The following is a 17388-nucleotide window of genomic DNA, read 5'->3' as shown; positions in this document are numbered from 1 at the left end:
CTCTGCTTCTCTAATACTGTTACAATTAGATTGTATTGCCATGGAGAATAACCACAGTCCAAGCTTTCCTCTAATTTTGATTGCTGATGAAGTTTTTCCCTTCATCTTTGTCCCAGAATGTCTTACTATTGACAAAACCCCCAGTTCTTCTAAATGCCCAGATAGGAAATCAAAACCATAAACCTGGCAGTAAAAAAGAACAAGTATTACAGTTCTCAATGTTACCAGAACTCCTGCAGCCTCACGGTGGTTTCATTACTTTCATTTTCTTTCAACAGTGTATGAAGTTAACAACCCCAAAACTTAAAAGAGTGGTTGTTATGTAAATCTACTACTAATCATTTGTCACTTTTATTGTTTTAATAAGTTAAGTAAAACTTCAATTCACATAGTATTTGAGAGTTTGGGCTTTTACACTGATCACACTCTGTGCTTAGCACTCTGTAGTATAACAATCAGCCAGAAAGCTCCCATGTGAAATTCCCCAAGAGCCTAATAAGAATACCATGAAAAATTTCCAGGTTAGAGGTACACTCCTAAAGACTGCCTAAAGAACAACTGCTATTTCGGTTTTCAAAAAATTATCCAGATCAAGGGGAAGACGTACCTCTTTCAAAATATAGAGGATGAGTACCAAACTGGCCACCATCCACAGAAACTGTTCCACTCGGCTGTGGTGAACTTCCTAACACTTTTTGATAAGGGTGTACTCAGGGGAATAGTGTAGGATCAGGAGACTTTCAACAATGTGGCCTAAGACTTAAGGAGGGGGGCAATACGAGTCCTGTGACAGTAAATCTAAAATCCCCAAACCAATTGTTACCACTAAGAGGTGAAAGAGATTCTAGAATAAAGGCTGCCTTCACAAAGCTAGGGAAAACATATATAACTTCCTGACTACCACAACCTTCTGAGGACCATTAGTAAAGATAAGTTGCAAGAAAGAGACTAGTAAAATGACTGTGACTAAGGGATTAAAGAGGTATCCAAATGGGATCCTGCAGACAAACCAGGCCAAAACCAAAAACATTTATTCACTTAATCACAAACATTTCCTCATTACCAGGAAAAAGAACCCACTGAAGTATCTCAGGTCCCAGAAAACTGGCTTGAGTATCTTCCATAAGCATAATCACTCAGAATTCTCCGGTCTCTGTTGCCCAATATTATCTGGGATCTCATGAAATAGATAACCACTAAGTCTGATATTAGATATATCAGTTCCAAAATGCATCATCTTTTCTGCAGAGCATCATACCCTCTTGTTTGTTCACACAAATTCTCATCTTGGTGCATTCTTGGTGGTCTTGACATACAAAGACTTATGTTGTTCCTAATACTTCACTGTCACAGTGGAGCACAGGGTGGGATGTATCAACTTCTTCAACTGCAACTGTCCTTTGGGCTGTATCTGCCCAAAGGATAGTAGGAGGCTGCCTGCTGAACTTCACCAGCTGCAAGTCTAAAACATTCACCAGTATACCCACTTGCCAATCATCTAGCTGTTGCAAAACAACAAGACAGCTCTGTGCCAGCTCTGACTTGGTCACAATTCTGAGGACAGCTAGTCACTCCAGCAAAAAGCCAAGAAATGCATTTGGGCCACCCTGAAGCCCTTGTACTGCAGACAAGTACTTCTCCTGAGAAGCCCTAGGGAAAGCTGCCGACTTTAATGAGCAGGAATTTGGATGCAGTACTTCTGTATGTGTGATATGGGGCAATTTGAGGACAGTTCTGCAAAAAGAAATGAAAAAGCAGCTAGACTGATTCTATGTCTCTGGCAAGTGTGAGCAGTTCTGTAGAAACTCACTGAAGTGATCTTAACTGTAGGACAGATGGTATTTGTGCTTTAGATCATTGAGGGGGAACCAGACCTGGCGCTCTGTCCAACAAAGCGAGCATCTGCAATGGTGCTTCTCAGCTACTGAGCTATGGCTGCACAACAGGAGTGCTGTATCAGGAAAAGATAAAGAGTTGACACGGACCAGGAAAACTTATCCTTATGTCAAAGATGGAGATGAACTTTTAGCTATAGAAGACTCTGAAATGAGCCTTACCAGGTACAGCTATGAGTACAGCTCCTCTTGAAATTTGTGCTTGGCAAGAACATACTTTCCTTTCAGACATGGATCACATTAGTGTCATTCTTCTCACTCTGTACTAAAAAAACTGCACTAAACTGAAAATCGGATTACACCTCTATTAGCCAATCATTTCTGTTAGCATACTACATTGTTGTCCACTTACTAAGTGACAGTTTGCACAATAAGCACAGTAACTCCAGACGCCAGGCAAAGTTCACTGAACTGATTTTCAAATTAAAGTTGTTAAATAGTTTCTTGAATTGGCCATCTGCAAGATCCTCTCTCCCCATATGTTACAATGGCAACTGCCAGCAGCAGAGGCATTTCAGACAGTAATTCACTGATTAAAGCTGTCAGGCTATTTTTCAATGAAGGCATCTCAGCTCTGGAATTCATTTCTCCCTAACCCATGGTCAAACAGCTTATGTTTGTTGACTTCAGTAACATGTAATACAGAACTGCAGAACAACACAATCATGGGTTTTGGTGACAAGACAATTTGAGCACCATAGGATATGGCAACTATCATTCTGTAGAGGAGTTACATTTTGGGAAGCTGCAATAAGGAGCAGAAGATGAACAAAGGAAGAACTTAGTTGAAATTAGGCTAGATCAGTAAACTGCTTCATTAGGATTTACATAATATGTTTTCTCAAGTATCTGTGCTAATTCTAGGGTAGCATAGGTATCTGTTAAAAAGGTGGGTGCAGGGAAAACAGCTTGGTGTTGTAAGTGATAAACTCCCTCCATGTGCACATGACTGCCCATCCTCTGAAACTTCGCAGCACTGGATCCTTGGTGAGCTGCTGTCACTATAGTAACAGCTCTTTAAAACATGGAAAACAGGTCAGGTAGTTTCAAACTAACCACTGTTTCCAGTGTCACCCCTATAGTTTTGAATTAGCCCACCTCTGAAATGATCAATGGGCTGTGCCAGCAGAGAGGATAAAATAAGGCTCTTGAGTTTCACAGGCCATAGGAACGCTTAAGTAACACTGGATCTGGCCTCTCTCCACCTACTGCTCCTTCCCTCAAATTTTCAGAAATTCTCTTCAGAGGCATCAGCTCTTTTCCATCTCTTCTCCTCCACAAATACCTTTTACTCTGAAAACTGGGGCTTATATTTAGGGGGAGCTGGGTTTTTTTTGGTTTTAGGTTTTTTGGTTCTGTTTTTTTAAATAACAGGGAACTGCACGATTTGGCAGTTAAATCCTGTAACGGCTGAGCGTATATGAAAGGGGCACTACTTGGCCATAACATCATTCCTTCAAAAGTACCTATGCTACAGTACCACGCAAAACATGCTAGCAGTTGTCAGAGAACTTGATGTAGGGAAAAAACAATCCCTGCAAAGCAGGTCTCTCTGAAACTTGTGGCAAGGAAGTAAACCATTTCATTGTTAACAAATGAAACAGCCGAGCATGCACACACCAAGCTGCATTACGATCAACACACTCCTACTGATTCCTCCTCTGTTTCTCTGAGGCGGCACTGATGGTGGGCTGCACACTGATGCTCACATCCCAGTGAATCATTAGTCACAGACATAATCCCAAAGCGCAAGTGGCAGTTGTATTTTTTTTTAATTTAATGCCTTTGTTACTTTAATTGAACCTGTCTGAATTTAGGCTTACTTACATCAGTCTCCATCTTGACTCACAGCAGCATTCTATTAATTAATGGAAACTCTTTAGAGAGGCAGACATAGTGATGAAATTTCTAACTTTGCAAAAGCAAAATAAAAAGCCCATTCCAGCCTCTACGCACACAGACAAGCACCATGGAAATAGCACATTGCTATCTTTATAAACATTATCAGGACAGTCCTTATCTTTAGGTGATTATCCATCTTTGTAGAGCATGCATTTATCTTGTGTGTGGATGGTGTTTAGAACATGTGACCAAAATTAATGGCAACCTTAATGGAACAATTCATTTCAGCAAAAAAAAAAAAGAAAATCATTCTGTGAAAGCGAAAATCCAACTGACTGCAGGAAAAAAAAAAACCAACCCAAACATTTGCACTAGAGGCACATAAAGAACTACCTTTAAAAAGTAGGCATAGGTTCCAGTGGACCGGTGTTTAAGGAGCTCCCAGTTAGAAACCCTCCTCTTCCATTCATACAGTTCTTTAAGTAATTCCCTATGCCAAAAAAAAACCCTTCAAAGAGGAAAACAAAACAGGAGGAGAATCATTTTGGGACAGCTCATTTTCACTAACAGAGCTTTGTGGGGTCATGGGGAAGTCTGGTCTGTAAGTGCCTTCGAAAAAATTTTTCTTCCATTCTTATTTGAAAGAAGAATATTAAAATATTAAAAAAAAACCAATTAAATATATAGTGTGCTGTAGTGACACCATGAGGGGAAAAAAAAATGCAAACATTTTTAGGAAGTTCTGCCTAACTCACACCTCCAAGCACTACAACATGCTCATACACAATATCAGGCAGTCAAGGCTGCACAGTTTGCAAAGTTCCTGCTTCTCAGCTGAAGACCTAACATTGTTGCCCATGAGTCTAGTCTGCTGCAATGCAAAGTAAAATAAACTCTTCAAAACGGTTTAAGCTAACTTGTTTTAGTTCTTACTATGGCAGACCAAAAATGGTCAAGGAAATGCAGTCAGGGTTCTCCTCAAAGCATCAAGAAGTTTTTTGAAACAGCTACAGCTATGCTCTTGTACCTATAGAGCTTTCCTACAATTTTGTCCTGGTTTATCTTATTTAGGTAAAGAAATTAAATCATCACACTAGTATTCTTCTATCTTTACAACTGCTGTTGTCAACGCAAATGTAAATATAAGCAATAACCAGATCCTCAAATAGATGCTAAATAAGGGTTAATTCTTCAGGTATCTCTTTCCCAGAAACTAGGCATACTTGCCCTGAACTAGAGAATACTGAGAGAAACACTCTAAGCTGGGAAATTTCTAACCCTACCCTAAACGCAGTTTCACATTTAGGCACATAAATGAAAGTCGGTTCTTTAACAATCTGATCAGCCAAGCTTAACATTGCCATTAGTAGAATCTTTGCCACTGACTTTAGCAAGTATGAGATAAACCCTCTAGAGAGTTTGTCAGTAACTGCAGCTCTATATATTGGGCTTGCATAGCTTTATTTTTAAATTGTTATTCAAGTAACACTATAAAATAGGTACAAAACACTTGTAAATTAGTTTTGTGGCTTTGTTCAGTTCCTGCCCCTGCCTTTGGTGATTTTACACAGGTTTTTTTTTTTACCTTTTTAGGTACTAGTGCTGTCTACACAGCACACACTTACCCACATGCAAAAAACAACAACAATGAATGAAAAAAATCAGGTCTCCAAACAGTTAGCTTACAGCTTTACATAGCACACATCTCTATAAAACACTTTACCTTTTTCACGAGCAATAAAATGATGAGTGCATAGCAATGCTACAATTCCCAATAAGGCTATAAACATCTATAGGCAGAGATCTAATGTAAAAGAATGACATTTAGATCATTTTAATGCATACACTTCACACACTGCTAAAATACAAGTAAATGAGAATAATAAGTATATTCTTGTAGAAATACAGATTCTGCTTTCAAGTTTCATAGGAGTTCCCTTTTATCTCTGAATTACACAAGTTTAAGAAAAGAAAACAAAATTTACATGTAAACCAAAATGTTCTGCACAATCCTTTGCTTTGATAAATACACACTAAGCCCAATCTAATCGGATAGCTGAAGATACTAGTTCCAAATAACAAAGAACTCCAAGTATTATAAGCCTTTTATCTGAAGTCAATGTCTTAATGCAGAAGTTTCTTTCTTCAGATTCCACAAGTTATTTGCAAACAACAAGAGCACAGAACTTTTTCCGTTCTTCATAAAGCTCAATGGTATTAAATGTCAGCCATTTAATTCCCAGTATTTTCTTTATGAAATGTTGTTAACATCTATGCTTAACATATAGTTTACACATGTTACTTACTGGCTGCTGATCAAAATATGAGGCACAGAAATCTAATACAAGCTTTTGATTATTGAGAGTTAGCCACACGGACACTGAACTAATCCAAAAGTTTTTTTTCTCCAAAACTGTATTTGAGTCCAGGATTTTTTTTCCCCCAAAGATTAAAAAAAAGCTAAACTGAAAAAAAATTCTCATGTTCTTTACTAAACCACAAGACGAAATCCTCTTCAAAACTAAAGGAGTTACAAAAATTAACCTAAAATAGCCCTTCAAAATTCCAGTCACCCACTCTCCTGAGACAAATTTTGATTTTTACTTCTTTTCATTATCATTAATCATCACAGCATAGAGCAGGAGAATAGATTTTGTTTCTGGGTGGTTATTTTGCATGACACTGTCAGAGAAGATTTCAAAGAATTCTGCTGAAATGCTGAGGTAGAACACGTACCCCTTGGTGTTAGCCCTCAGTTTGGGGATCAGACATTACACACAAAGGTGTGGTACGTTCTCTTGACGTTACCAGTGATTGATGCAACATGGAAACTATTTGGACTAATATCACCCCCACACACACTTTGTGTAAAAAAAGAACAGGATAGAGAGAACTGAAACTGAATTGGTTTAATGGACCAAAGAGAACAGTCTAAAACTTGTCCAGCCAAAACCATTTTTTCCAAGTATTTCAAAGCTCTTCCTAGGCTATACACATTACTTAGCTATTACACAATAATCTCAAAGAGGTACATTAGTACAGACAACTGGTTACTAAGGTAACAAGACGTTACTTTAAACCAGCAGTGCTGCCCCAGCTCATCAGCTTCGCTCATTTCTTTCTTTTGTTCCCCTTATACAGCAGGTTTGTAATTTGTGCATAATTTAACAGCCTATACACACTAGAGCCACACTTCCCTCCCTAAAGTCCCTCCATTTGAGCTAATGAGGGGGGAAAAAAAAAGTGGGGTAGATGATGCAGGCATTTAAACTCTTTGGAGCGAAGTAGTTTCATACTTAACTCTATACTAAGAATTTAAGAGTCAGTGGAAAATAAGTTTTAAAGTGTCTTCTCAACAGAAACTATTCTGTAATTAAAAAACACAACGTGCACTGAAACTACTTGACACAATACAATAAGACAGCAGGGATGCTTTACAGTTTGGGGAGAGAAAACATGCTTAGGTTTTATAGAGCAAATCTTGGCTGAAACTTTCCAGAGGCAGACTCGCGATTGGAAGTAATATCTGACTGCTAATTATGAAAATTGTCAAGGTTACCCAAGATCCTCCAAAATACGGACACTCCTAATAACCAAATTAAGTATGTCACTATTTTAAAAGCTTGAGCTTGTAAGACCCATGTGTTCTCAACATCTTTTATGATTACACACATCAACTGTCGGCTTAAAAAGCCAATGGAAATAAGGCCATTGGAAACATTTACAGGAGAAGGTCACATACAACAATCCTCTGCTCCAAGCAAGATCGACTCCACCCAAACTATTCCTGACATATTTATCTAACCATATCTTCAACACTCACCTCCGCGGCAATCTGCTGCCCTACATCATTATCCTATTAGACATTCCTCTTTCTCTCTGACTTCAAATAAATTGCTGCAATTGAAGCCTGAATTTTTGTCTTAGCTTCAGAGTACGTGTCAATAATAAGTAAAAATCTTTAATGCTGTTTTTTATATGCAAGAATGCAGAAAGCTTTTTGGACTAGAAGGGTGTTTTCTGTGTTCTTTTAGGATACAAAATTCATATGATCTTCATCAGATGGCACAATTCAGTTTACAAAACTGCAAAAGTACAGCACTGGCATTTTGGCATCAATGACCCAATGATCAGAGTAGCACCTTTAAAATAATCCTAAAATTTAAGATAAACAGAAAGGATTGATTATGTTTACAGCCTAAACAATTTATTCATATATAATACGAAATAACTACGTTTGATTTTCTGCTTTTTACTTGTATAATAAGAGGGGAAGGGGCATATTCAAAGAGAAAGGACCCTATATTCAATAGCAGTTGAACAAACATTCTGCTCAGGTAGTGTATTCCCCCACTCTGCAAGAAAAAATAATTGTCTTTTTGTGGTCAGAATACACAAACAGGATTTAGTTAAATCAGTCAGTATTTGACTTGCTGAATTTAAAAATAAAAGTGTAATAGGTCAGTTCATTCTCTTTGCCTAATGGAATTAAAAAAACCCAAACCCAAACAAACAATACGTTCTAGTTTACATATCAAATTGGCACAACCTCCCCTACTGCCTACCTGAACACCTGCATGATAAGTCTAACAAATCACAACCATGACCTACAAACTATTCACTGTGGACTGCTAATACAAATCTCTCTCCTGCTGAATTACATCACCACCTTTAATTTTTTTAAAAGATTCAACACCCAAGAAGATTCTCTAACAGCTGCCTATTATAAGAAAAAAACCCCACTGCTGAGCATCACACTGTCCTCACAAATGAGCTAGATAAAACATATTATAGTCATTATATTCATTTTACAGTCTGGCCTTTGTTAGCTGTGTCTGAACCAAAATGAATTAAATTCTGCATGCAGACTGTCGGCACCAATAATAATTCTGTTTATCTCATATGCTTACGGCCCATGCAAACCCAGAAACCCAAGTTTCGCACTGGCTGAGTTAAGAAAATGCTGTTCTGTCAGCATCTGGAAATGCTTCATGACATTCAGGCAACTAATTAAAAACAAAGCAAAATGAATATATGTTAATTCCTCTTTTAAAATTTTCAAATTACTTGGAGGAGATTCTGAAATGATTGAAAATAGATGAAATACAGTCATTCTCATTAATTCAAAAGAAGACTGTACTAAACTCACTCATCTGCTGCTTAAATAAAATCAGAGTAAACCCAGCAGGTTTTGGACAAAAAAGTATTTCCAATAAAGCTACCTCAGCTTAATGTTATTACTGAAGCTTTAATTAAATTCTATATGGTCTTCAGTCATTTTATGGTATTTACTTTTTTACAGAATCAATTGTCACATTACACATTTCTAAATGGTAACTAGAGTGCTCAGTATCCACAGTACTATTATTTCACAATTATATTCTAGTGTATTTCTTCTGACTGAAACCCAGAGAAATATTCTGCCTAGGGTAACAGATGGCTTTTAAAATTTTTGTTCCTATTCCAGAATCTTTAAGTCACCCAAAATGCATCTACTTAAACATGATACTGCAGTTACTGCAAAACATGATCTACATGTTCACTGTTTAATATTTAGCAATCTGGATACCATTCCTGTTTGGAAATAATTCTACTAAAGACAGAAATCATTACCCTACTAGGGCTATAATAAATAATTTGCCTTTTTATATTTTATTATCTCATAACAAAAAGCAAATGACTCATTTAAAAGGAAACAATATATTTAATGAGTGTAAATTTAGTTTAGCAAGTCATCCTGAGTAATGTTTATTTACAGGTTATCATCAATTAGATATCGCTTCACTCTAGTTCATGTAAAACCTCTGTTAACATAGTGTTCTACACTGATACACATTACTAAGGGGTAGAAGGATTTACAGAGCAATTTTGTATCTTAACGAGATGTAAAATGTCACAGTACAATACAAATGTATGCAGCAGGTTATTTATCAAGACATATGCATAGCATATTAATTGAGCAAACTGAGATTTATTTGGTTTTGCTGACATGATGAAAATTTCAATCACTTCCTGCTTATGTTAACCTTTTTTGGTGAAAACTATGTTCTATAATGCCCACAAAAATGTGATAAAAGCTACACAAAATATCACAAAATCTTCAACTGTGAAAGACACAAAGAAATTTGAGCAAGCTGCTTCAACAGCACCTTGCAGTTACACTTCTCATTTAACACACAGCTCTATCCAGCATGCACATCTCTCATGGAAAACATTCCCTCTGGAAAGAACAAAGCTATTATAATAGCAACACGGTCATATGAATGCATAATATCTATAAAAAACAACTCTTCTTAAAAGGACCTGTCACTTAGATGGTCGAAGCAAATACAACACTTGCTCTAATGAGGCACTCTGATCCAACTCCTGACTTGCGAGCTAAGATGAAAGTTGGCCCATTAAACAGTTAAGCCCAATTGTGAAAAGGTGCTTATACCATGCATCATTAACATTTTATGAATATCCTACCCATACACAGCTACATAGCTCTACTGCATCTTTACTTATTCAAAAACACAATGCTTTTCCTCACAATGAGTTGAATCTCGTTGATTTCATTTCCTGGCATCAAAGTTTGCCGTGAATAAACTTCACCAAGTAAAACTGACAGAATTAGGGTTAAAAATATTGTTTTAATATTGCCATCTGCTGCACGTCCCTTAATAATAATGGAAGTGTGTAAAAGTACTGCCCACAGTGATACCGTTCATTGAAAACAAAAATCCACAATAATCCTTCAGTGTGAAAAATATATTAAAAGTTCAATATAAAACCTGAAGTTTGAGCAGACACTAGTTTGTTTCTTGTAAGATTTATACCCAATCAGAGCTTCAACATTTCCTTTCCAAAGGCTGAAGTAGAAAAAAACCAAACCAAATGACTTCCAAGTGCTTCTCCAGAAATACATTTCCATAAGGTTCACTGATTTCAAAGACCTATACTTTCTGTTTCCAGAACTGATCATGAGACAACAAAATTACAAAACAAAGAACTGAAAACAAAGAACAAAACACAAATTCCTAGTCACAGAAAAGACAGTGTTCAAAAATGCTTGGGGATGTTTTTTGGCTTTTTTTTTTTAAAAAAAAAAAAACAAAAAAAAAACCCAAAAAAAACAAACAAGAAGAAACGTAGCATAAAAGCCCCAAACACTTCTTACGGCTGAAAACTAGCACCTTAGTCTGGAAGAACACACAATAGGGTAAATTTGGAATAATGTTAACATTCAAGTTGACTATACAGCACCAGAATTAAGTCTAGTTAGAAGTTACTTGCAATATACTTGATTCAATACAATCTAAAGCTTGAAGGTCTGCAGTGGTAATTTTGTCTCATCAATTCATGGAACGTTACATCAATAGGCAGCACAGATTGCTCACGGAACTGAAGGCCACAGGACCAACAATCAGAGATGGATCTCAAATTCCCATATGGCATTAGTGAAAAAGAAATAAGATCAGCTTTTGAATTTCAGAACAGATGTGAAAAACAAAGCATTAATATGTAGTTACAGAAGAAAAAAACCTGCTAAAATTACTTTTTTTAAAGCTCAGACTGATGACCAAAGAATCTTATTTTCTTGGAAAAAATCTTCTGTTTTCATTGGCAAGAGTTTTTTTTAAACATCTACAGTGGGGCAGAAAACTATGCCCAAACAAAAACTTTCAAACCAGACCCAGTGCTAAATTCATTTTGCATTGTTTTATACATTCATTTATTCACCTTATGCGGTTTCCTGCATAGTTTTTTACATTGTCTAAAATAGCAGCAAGTGTGCAAGACTAACTGCTGTATGTGCATTACACCTATTTGTACATTTAAATAAAATAATTATATATTGTTTTATCAAGCAGTAAAATGTATGAGGGAAGAGTAGGATAAAATATCACTGCGACGTAAAGCTAATGTACCATTTGGCCACAAGAATTCACTCCCAAGTCTGCAGGTCTCATCTTATACATAGAAATAAGCAAACTAATTAGTTGCAGGAATTTATAAGAGTTGTTTTTTTCTTCCTTCCACCTCAAAGGCAGTTCTGCTTCTCTAGTTTATGCTGAAACAGACACATACTAATAAACTTCTAAGTCTTTCCATCTGATACGCTTTACTCTCTGTTCTTGGTATGGCACTGCTGATCTGCCCTGGCCCACAAGTAAAGCGCTGGCTGCTGTGTACGGCACAGAAGGGTGTATGTGTAAGGATGAACAAAGGCATCATTCAGCAATGGAGTTTGGTGACCTCCGACTTACCAAGCCTCTCACCTCTGATTTATACAAATTTGGAGTTCTATAAGAGTATATTAGTGTTAAGTTCAATTTTGTTAATTTATATTTTATTTCTAATGTGTCGATCCCTGCTTTAAATAAAATTACGACTATCAGCATTTACTGTTATGATCCATTTCTATAACCTATTAAGGCTAATTCCAAACAAAATAGAATGGAATTATTCAGTCCAAAAAGCTTCCATTATTTATCCCTTTCATGAATTATTTAAAGACTTTACATCAGCAACTGAAAACTTTCCTGTTGATCTCACAAAAAGCAGACAATATATTATGCATGCTGCCCACTGATTTCTCCTTTCAGAAAGTCTCTTGCAGGCCACTTACCAATACCGCCACTCACTGTCTAAACTATAAATGGAAGTGATTCTTGAATATCTAAATAAATAATTGCCTATGGTTCAAATCAGTAGGCTGTCAAAAAACAGTGTCCTGTGTGACATCACCTGGTATCAGATGCTACTCTCGAGTGGGCTACTCTGAAGTAGTGTATCCATTATTGAAGGATGTTCTCCAACTCTTCCCTAGGCTGGCTTATCTATGCAAGTACTTGGCTTTCATCACACTTAAAACAAAATTACACACACACCCCTAGCTGCATACACTGCCCATGCAAATAACTATTCTCTTTTATTTTTCAAATTCTATTTGGTCTTCAATCAGAACCATTTTGTAGCAAAAAGCTTTGAAGCATTGCCTTTTTAGGAAGTCAAGGACAAACTGCACGTCACAACTTCCACAAGATACAAATGGTTTGCCCAGATAAGTTGTAGATGCTCCATCACTGGAAGTGTTCAAGGTCAGACTAGACAGAGCTTTGAGAAACTAGTGAAAGAGGTCTCTGCCCATGGGCAGGGAAGCTGGACCAGATGACCTATAAGGTCACTTCCAACCCCAAACTTTGCATGATTCTAGGATTCTGAAGTCTTTAACTTGGCAGCCTAAGACCACCAGTGAAGTTTGCCTGCAACAGAGAGCCATTAGCTTCCTAAGGTTTGGTTCTAGGACAAATTCCTGTTTTCCAAAGGCAATTTCATAGGTACAAGCAACATCAACAAGTTCCAGAGGATTGTCTATGTGTAAATATTTTTCATGAATAAGCACTCACAGACCAGGATCTTACCATATACAAGAAGAATATTTTTTGCTTGCATTTCTGAACAAGTAATGGAAAGGGCAGAATTAATTTTAAATTGTTCTAAGGTCTATTTTATTGTCACTGTATTTGCCTCACTTAAATAACAGTAAGTTACTTTCCAATAAATAGTGCAAAAAATTATTTTGTTAGTGAATCAAGATGATGAATATTGCATTTTATGGTAAAACAAAATAAAGCCTAAAAATCCCCACACAAACCAAAATCCAATTTAGTCAAAACTCCCCAGCAGCAACAGCTTGTACTGTGTTATTTAAATTTAAGCTACTGGAATAAAGCCAGTTAAGAGTCAGCTTTATGTAGAAATGCAGTAAGTGAAAACTGGGGAAAAAATCCCACACCTACAGCTGTCACCTAAAATTAAATACAACATTTTTCTCCAAATCCCAAGTGTACTTTCAAAAGGTGCCATGTGATCACATTTAGCTACTGCATGGCAGTTAAGATCAAGTATAATCTACAACAGATAAAAACTAAATACTTTCACTCAAACATGTTAAAAAATTAACATAGGTGAAATCTAGGTATTATTATCTACAACTCTCTAAACAGTAATTATTTATTTCACTTTAAGAGCAACCTGTATCTACAGAAGACTGTCTCTTTGCCCCTGTTATAATCTGCAACACAGTCAAAAAGAAATAAACTACACTTATTTTGGAGGATGTTAGCTAGAATAACTCTATAGCGACATGTGCACTACTGGAATAGTACAAACAAGCTGGCTTGCGCAAAACAGTATCTTAACCACCTCCAAGGATATCGAAGAAATGGCTCAAATCCAGTTTAAAATGCTCATCATTTAAATGAGATACTCAGGAAAAATTATAACAATATTCCATGCCTGTAGCAATGTTGAGGTGTTTTTTTAATAGAACTGGGTCAAATTTTAAAGCTGTTATAACACGTAAATTATAAAGAACCAGCAAAACTTTAAAAAAGTGGTTACAATGAAGTACATTCATGATGTCACATACCACTCCTCATTAAAATGGTCTTCTGTTGAGCAAGCGTTCTTATTTAAACAGCCAGGGTGAGGCAATAAGATTAGAAAAGTGGACGGTATTCCTGAAAGTTGACTTATTTTACTTGTATTAACACTGTTATAGAGACAGAACTATTTTTAGCACATATATAATAAACAGCATGCGAGAAAGTAAACAGTAAAAATGTACTTACAAAATCAAAGTCTCCATCTTGAGGGACTTTCCAGTTATCAGGGAAAACTTTTTTGGATATGTGGTATGGTTCATGCATGTTCTCATTACAGCTTTCAGGGCTTTTATTCTTGGAATCTTGTTTATCAAAATAGTCCATGAAAGAAGGTCTTTGAACTTGCGGTGAAGTAGCATTTCCTTAGTTGAAAGAAAAAGGAAAAAAAATGTTGAAACTATTTAAAGATTAAAGATTTTCTGCACTATAAAATAAACTCTGTTTATTAATTTCCTTGGATTTTACAGAAACTAATACAGTCAACTGTACGTGGTGCAAGGCTACAACTTGTCCCCTGAGGACCTTTGGCATAAAAGCTCATAGCCAAAGAATGATATTTTCTTAGCACGATACAATGTGGAGAAATGTTCAAGACGTTTCAGAGTTGCACGGACAAATAATATTAGAAGTTACTTCATGTGATATCTATTTGTTGTTATAGAGACTGAATAACAGAAGGTGCTAAGCACCCCTTCGGGTGCTGAATGCCCCTAACTTCAAGGCCTGGTCCACAGTCACTCGTAGGAAAGCAACAGAGTTCCATAAGTTTCACCAAAAGTACAATTTAAAAGTTATTTAGAAAAAGAACTTGCAAAAAACAACCGCACAAATTGTGTCTATACACTGCTTAAATAAATCCATTGCCAGTGAGGATTCTCAGCACATTATGGGATCACGCTCCACAGACGGCTGCAAAGCACCCTATCTCCATGGTGTGAAAACCCTGGAGGATTTTTGTCATCATCTACGCAGCTGCAAAAGCTTTATAAAGCAGATTGAGATCAGCATGAACTCCCATTCTATTACCCTTTTTCATGAAACTAAATATAAACTCCAAAATATTTACAACCCTAAATGACTGAAATTTGTTTTCATTTGATTTCAAAGCAAATTTACTACTAAACAGAACAATAAATAAAACATAAGAAATGCTTTAGTAGTTCTACATTAACTGTCACCTCAGAGAACACGTTGTGCATAGCGCTGAGCCATGAAATGTGTACTTGTTGTGTAACACATTCTACATAAAGAAATATGGAACTCAGTGAAATATGAAACAATAAGAAATACAAAAGAAGCTAAACGCAAAAAAACCCCACAGGTAGAACTATACTTTTTAATTATAAGCATAATGAAATATTTAGGAATTTAAATTTGAATTACTTGTCTTATCAAATGAACAGGAAAATCACTGGAAATCCCTTCTGAACTCATGTTTAACATGGTTGCTAGCATGCTACTCGCTAATCTCTGCACCTGGCTTTACCTTTCTTTTTACTGATTTATATTTTTTGTTCTCCTTCTCTCTCACCTCTTATTTCATCATCCTTCCCACGGTAACCCATTCCCTCTGTCTAAGATTTTTTAATTCATTCTAATTTTTCTGCCTCGTTAATAGTGGCCTATTTTGCTCATTAAAGTGTATGCTTCTACTGCCACCTTTCATAGCATATTGACTTGTTCTTTTCTTTATGCTTTTTCTACATCATTCTGTTCTAGTAAGATTTCTTCTGGCTTTTTGAATGTAGTAGTTTACTGTCTTGCTTACGCTCTAAGCTTTACTTCACTTGACTCCAGTTTCTTCCCTTCAGCTCCACAATGATTCCCCTATTCCGTCTGACACGTTTCCATACACACCTCCTCCCTCCCACATTTTTTAGCTTGTTTTTCTCAGTTGTTTCCATGTTCTTTTCTAATATCCTTTTTTAGTCCCAGATCATAGTTGTCTCTACTCAGCATCATACAGTTAAAGACAACTACAACCATATAAAACCAGTCAGTGAACTAAAGTCCAGGTCGAATTTAACAGACTGCATAGCAGATACCTCTTTTCCAAAATCTCCCAAGTCCGCCCCCACTGAACTCGAGATCACTTGAACGAGGTTTCTGGATCTCTCGAGTCTGGGGCCAAGGAAGGGATGAGGAGTAAACAGCAGAAATGCCAAATAACCACAGAAATAAGCACTAAAGTGCAAAAATGGAACAAACTAAACTTTAGCAAAGCATAAATGTAGAAAACAGATGCAAGATAAGGTAGTAGCACGAAGGAGGTGGAATTAAAAACAGAAATACAATGCATTTTCTTTATACAAACTTTTTAGTACTTACTGATCGCTGCCGAAAACCCCTGAAACTATTTGTACAAAAAAAAGACAGGACACCACATTGCTGGCCTTTCACAACCAATTTTTTTCTTCTGCTGAGATGGTTCTACTTAGGTTTCATTCTTGAGACATACTTATAAACAAGAAGATTACCAGTGTCTCTGTTAGAAACTAAGTACCAAAATGCTGGCCCGTTATAGGTAAGAGAGTCTCCCTCCTATTATGTATTTTGCAAGGACTGGTCTTAAATTTTAGAGTTATTTATAAATATCTTCCTTATATATATAATAGGAGACTGCATACTTAACATAAAACAAACCCAACTTGTTATCAAATACATTTTAACAAAAGTGTGTCAACAGGACTGAAATTATTCCAAAATGAGCAAAGCACATTTATTTAACACTTTGAGGACTGTTCTATTTGTTTTGGTAAATAGGAATTTAGAACTCACTTCTTATTCCAATTCAGTATAGACTTAGTTAACAGTTAGTTAACTCATCTAAAAAACAAAACAGCTGCTTACTTTCACTGCAAATACAAAAACTCTCACACACAATCAGAAATATCATTCTCACAAATTATGTGACCAGAGGTGTTTCAAGGTTGGTTTTTTTCCCCAATGTAAACAACAAAAAAACCCCAAGAATTTATTTAAAGATTTATTTTTAAGGATTTTTTTTTCATTTTCTCAACTAGCTAATTAAAAAAAGGAGATATTTTAAATCTCTAGCTAAGCTAACAAACTAGTTTTTGTTTCTTGGAAAATGGGACAGGTTGATACCTAGTAGTTCAAAGGCTCCTATCTCTTTTGTACTGACTTCACAAAACACTCAAGCTCTTTTGGTAATAATTTTGGTCTGAAATTTTTGGTCTGATAATTTTGGTCTGGAA

At 36.3% G+C, this 17388-nt stretch overlaps 1 protein-coding gene across 2 annotated transcripts in view; it reads right to left on the bottom strand.

Annotated features, from left to right (window-relative positions):
* The window catches only part of STK3 (serine/threonine kinase 3), a 126979-nt gene that overhangs the window by 29839 nt on the left and 79752 nt on the right, over nucleotides 1-17388 (bottom strand). For both annotated transcript variants that reach the window (XM_054058566.1, XM_054058565.1), the window contains exon 10: nucleotides 14357-14532. In XM_054058566.1, coding sequence (XP_053914541.1) covers nucleotides 14357-14532 — 176 coding nt within the window. The remainder of the gene's footprint in view (nucleotides 1-14356; nucleotides 14533-17388) is intronic.

This window comes from Cuculus canorus, chromosome 2 (genome assembly GCF_017976375.1).
Source record: "Cuculus canorus isolate bCucCan1 chromosome 2, bCucCan1.pri, whole genome shotgun sequence".
Lineage (NCBI taxonomy): Eukaryota > Metazoa > Chordata > Aves > Cuculiformes > Cuculidae > Cuculus > Cuculus canorus.
This window is presented reverse-complemented; position numbering and strand designations above follow the sequence as displayed.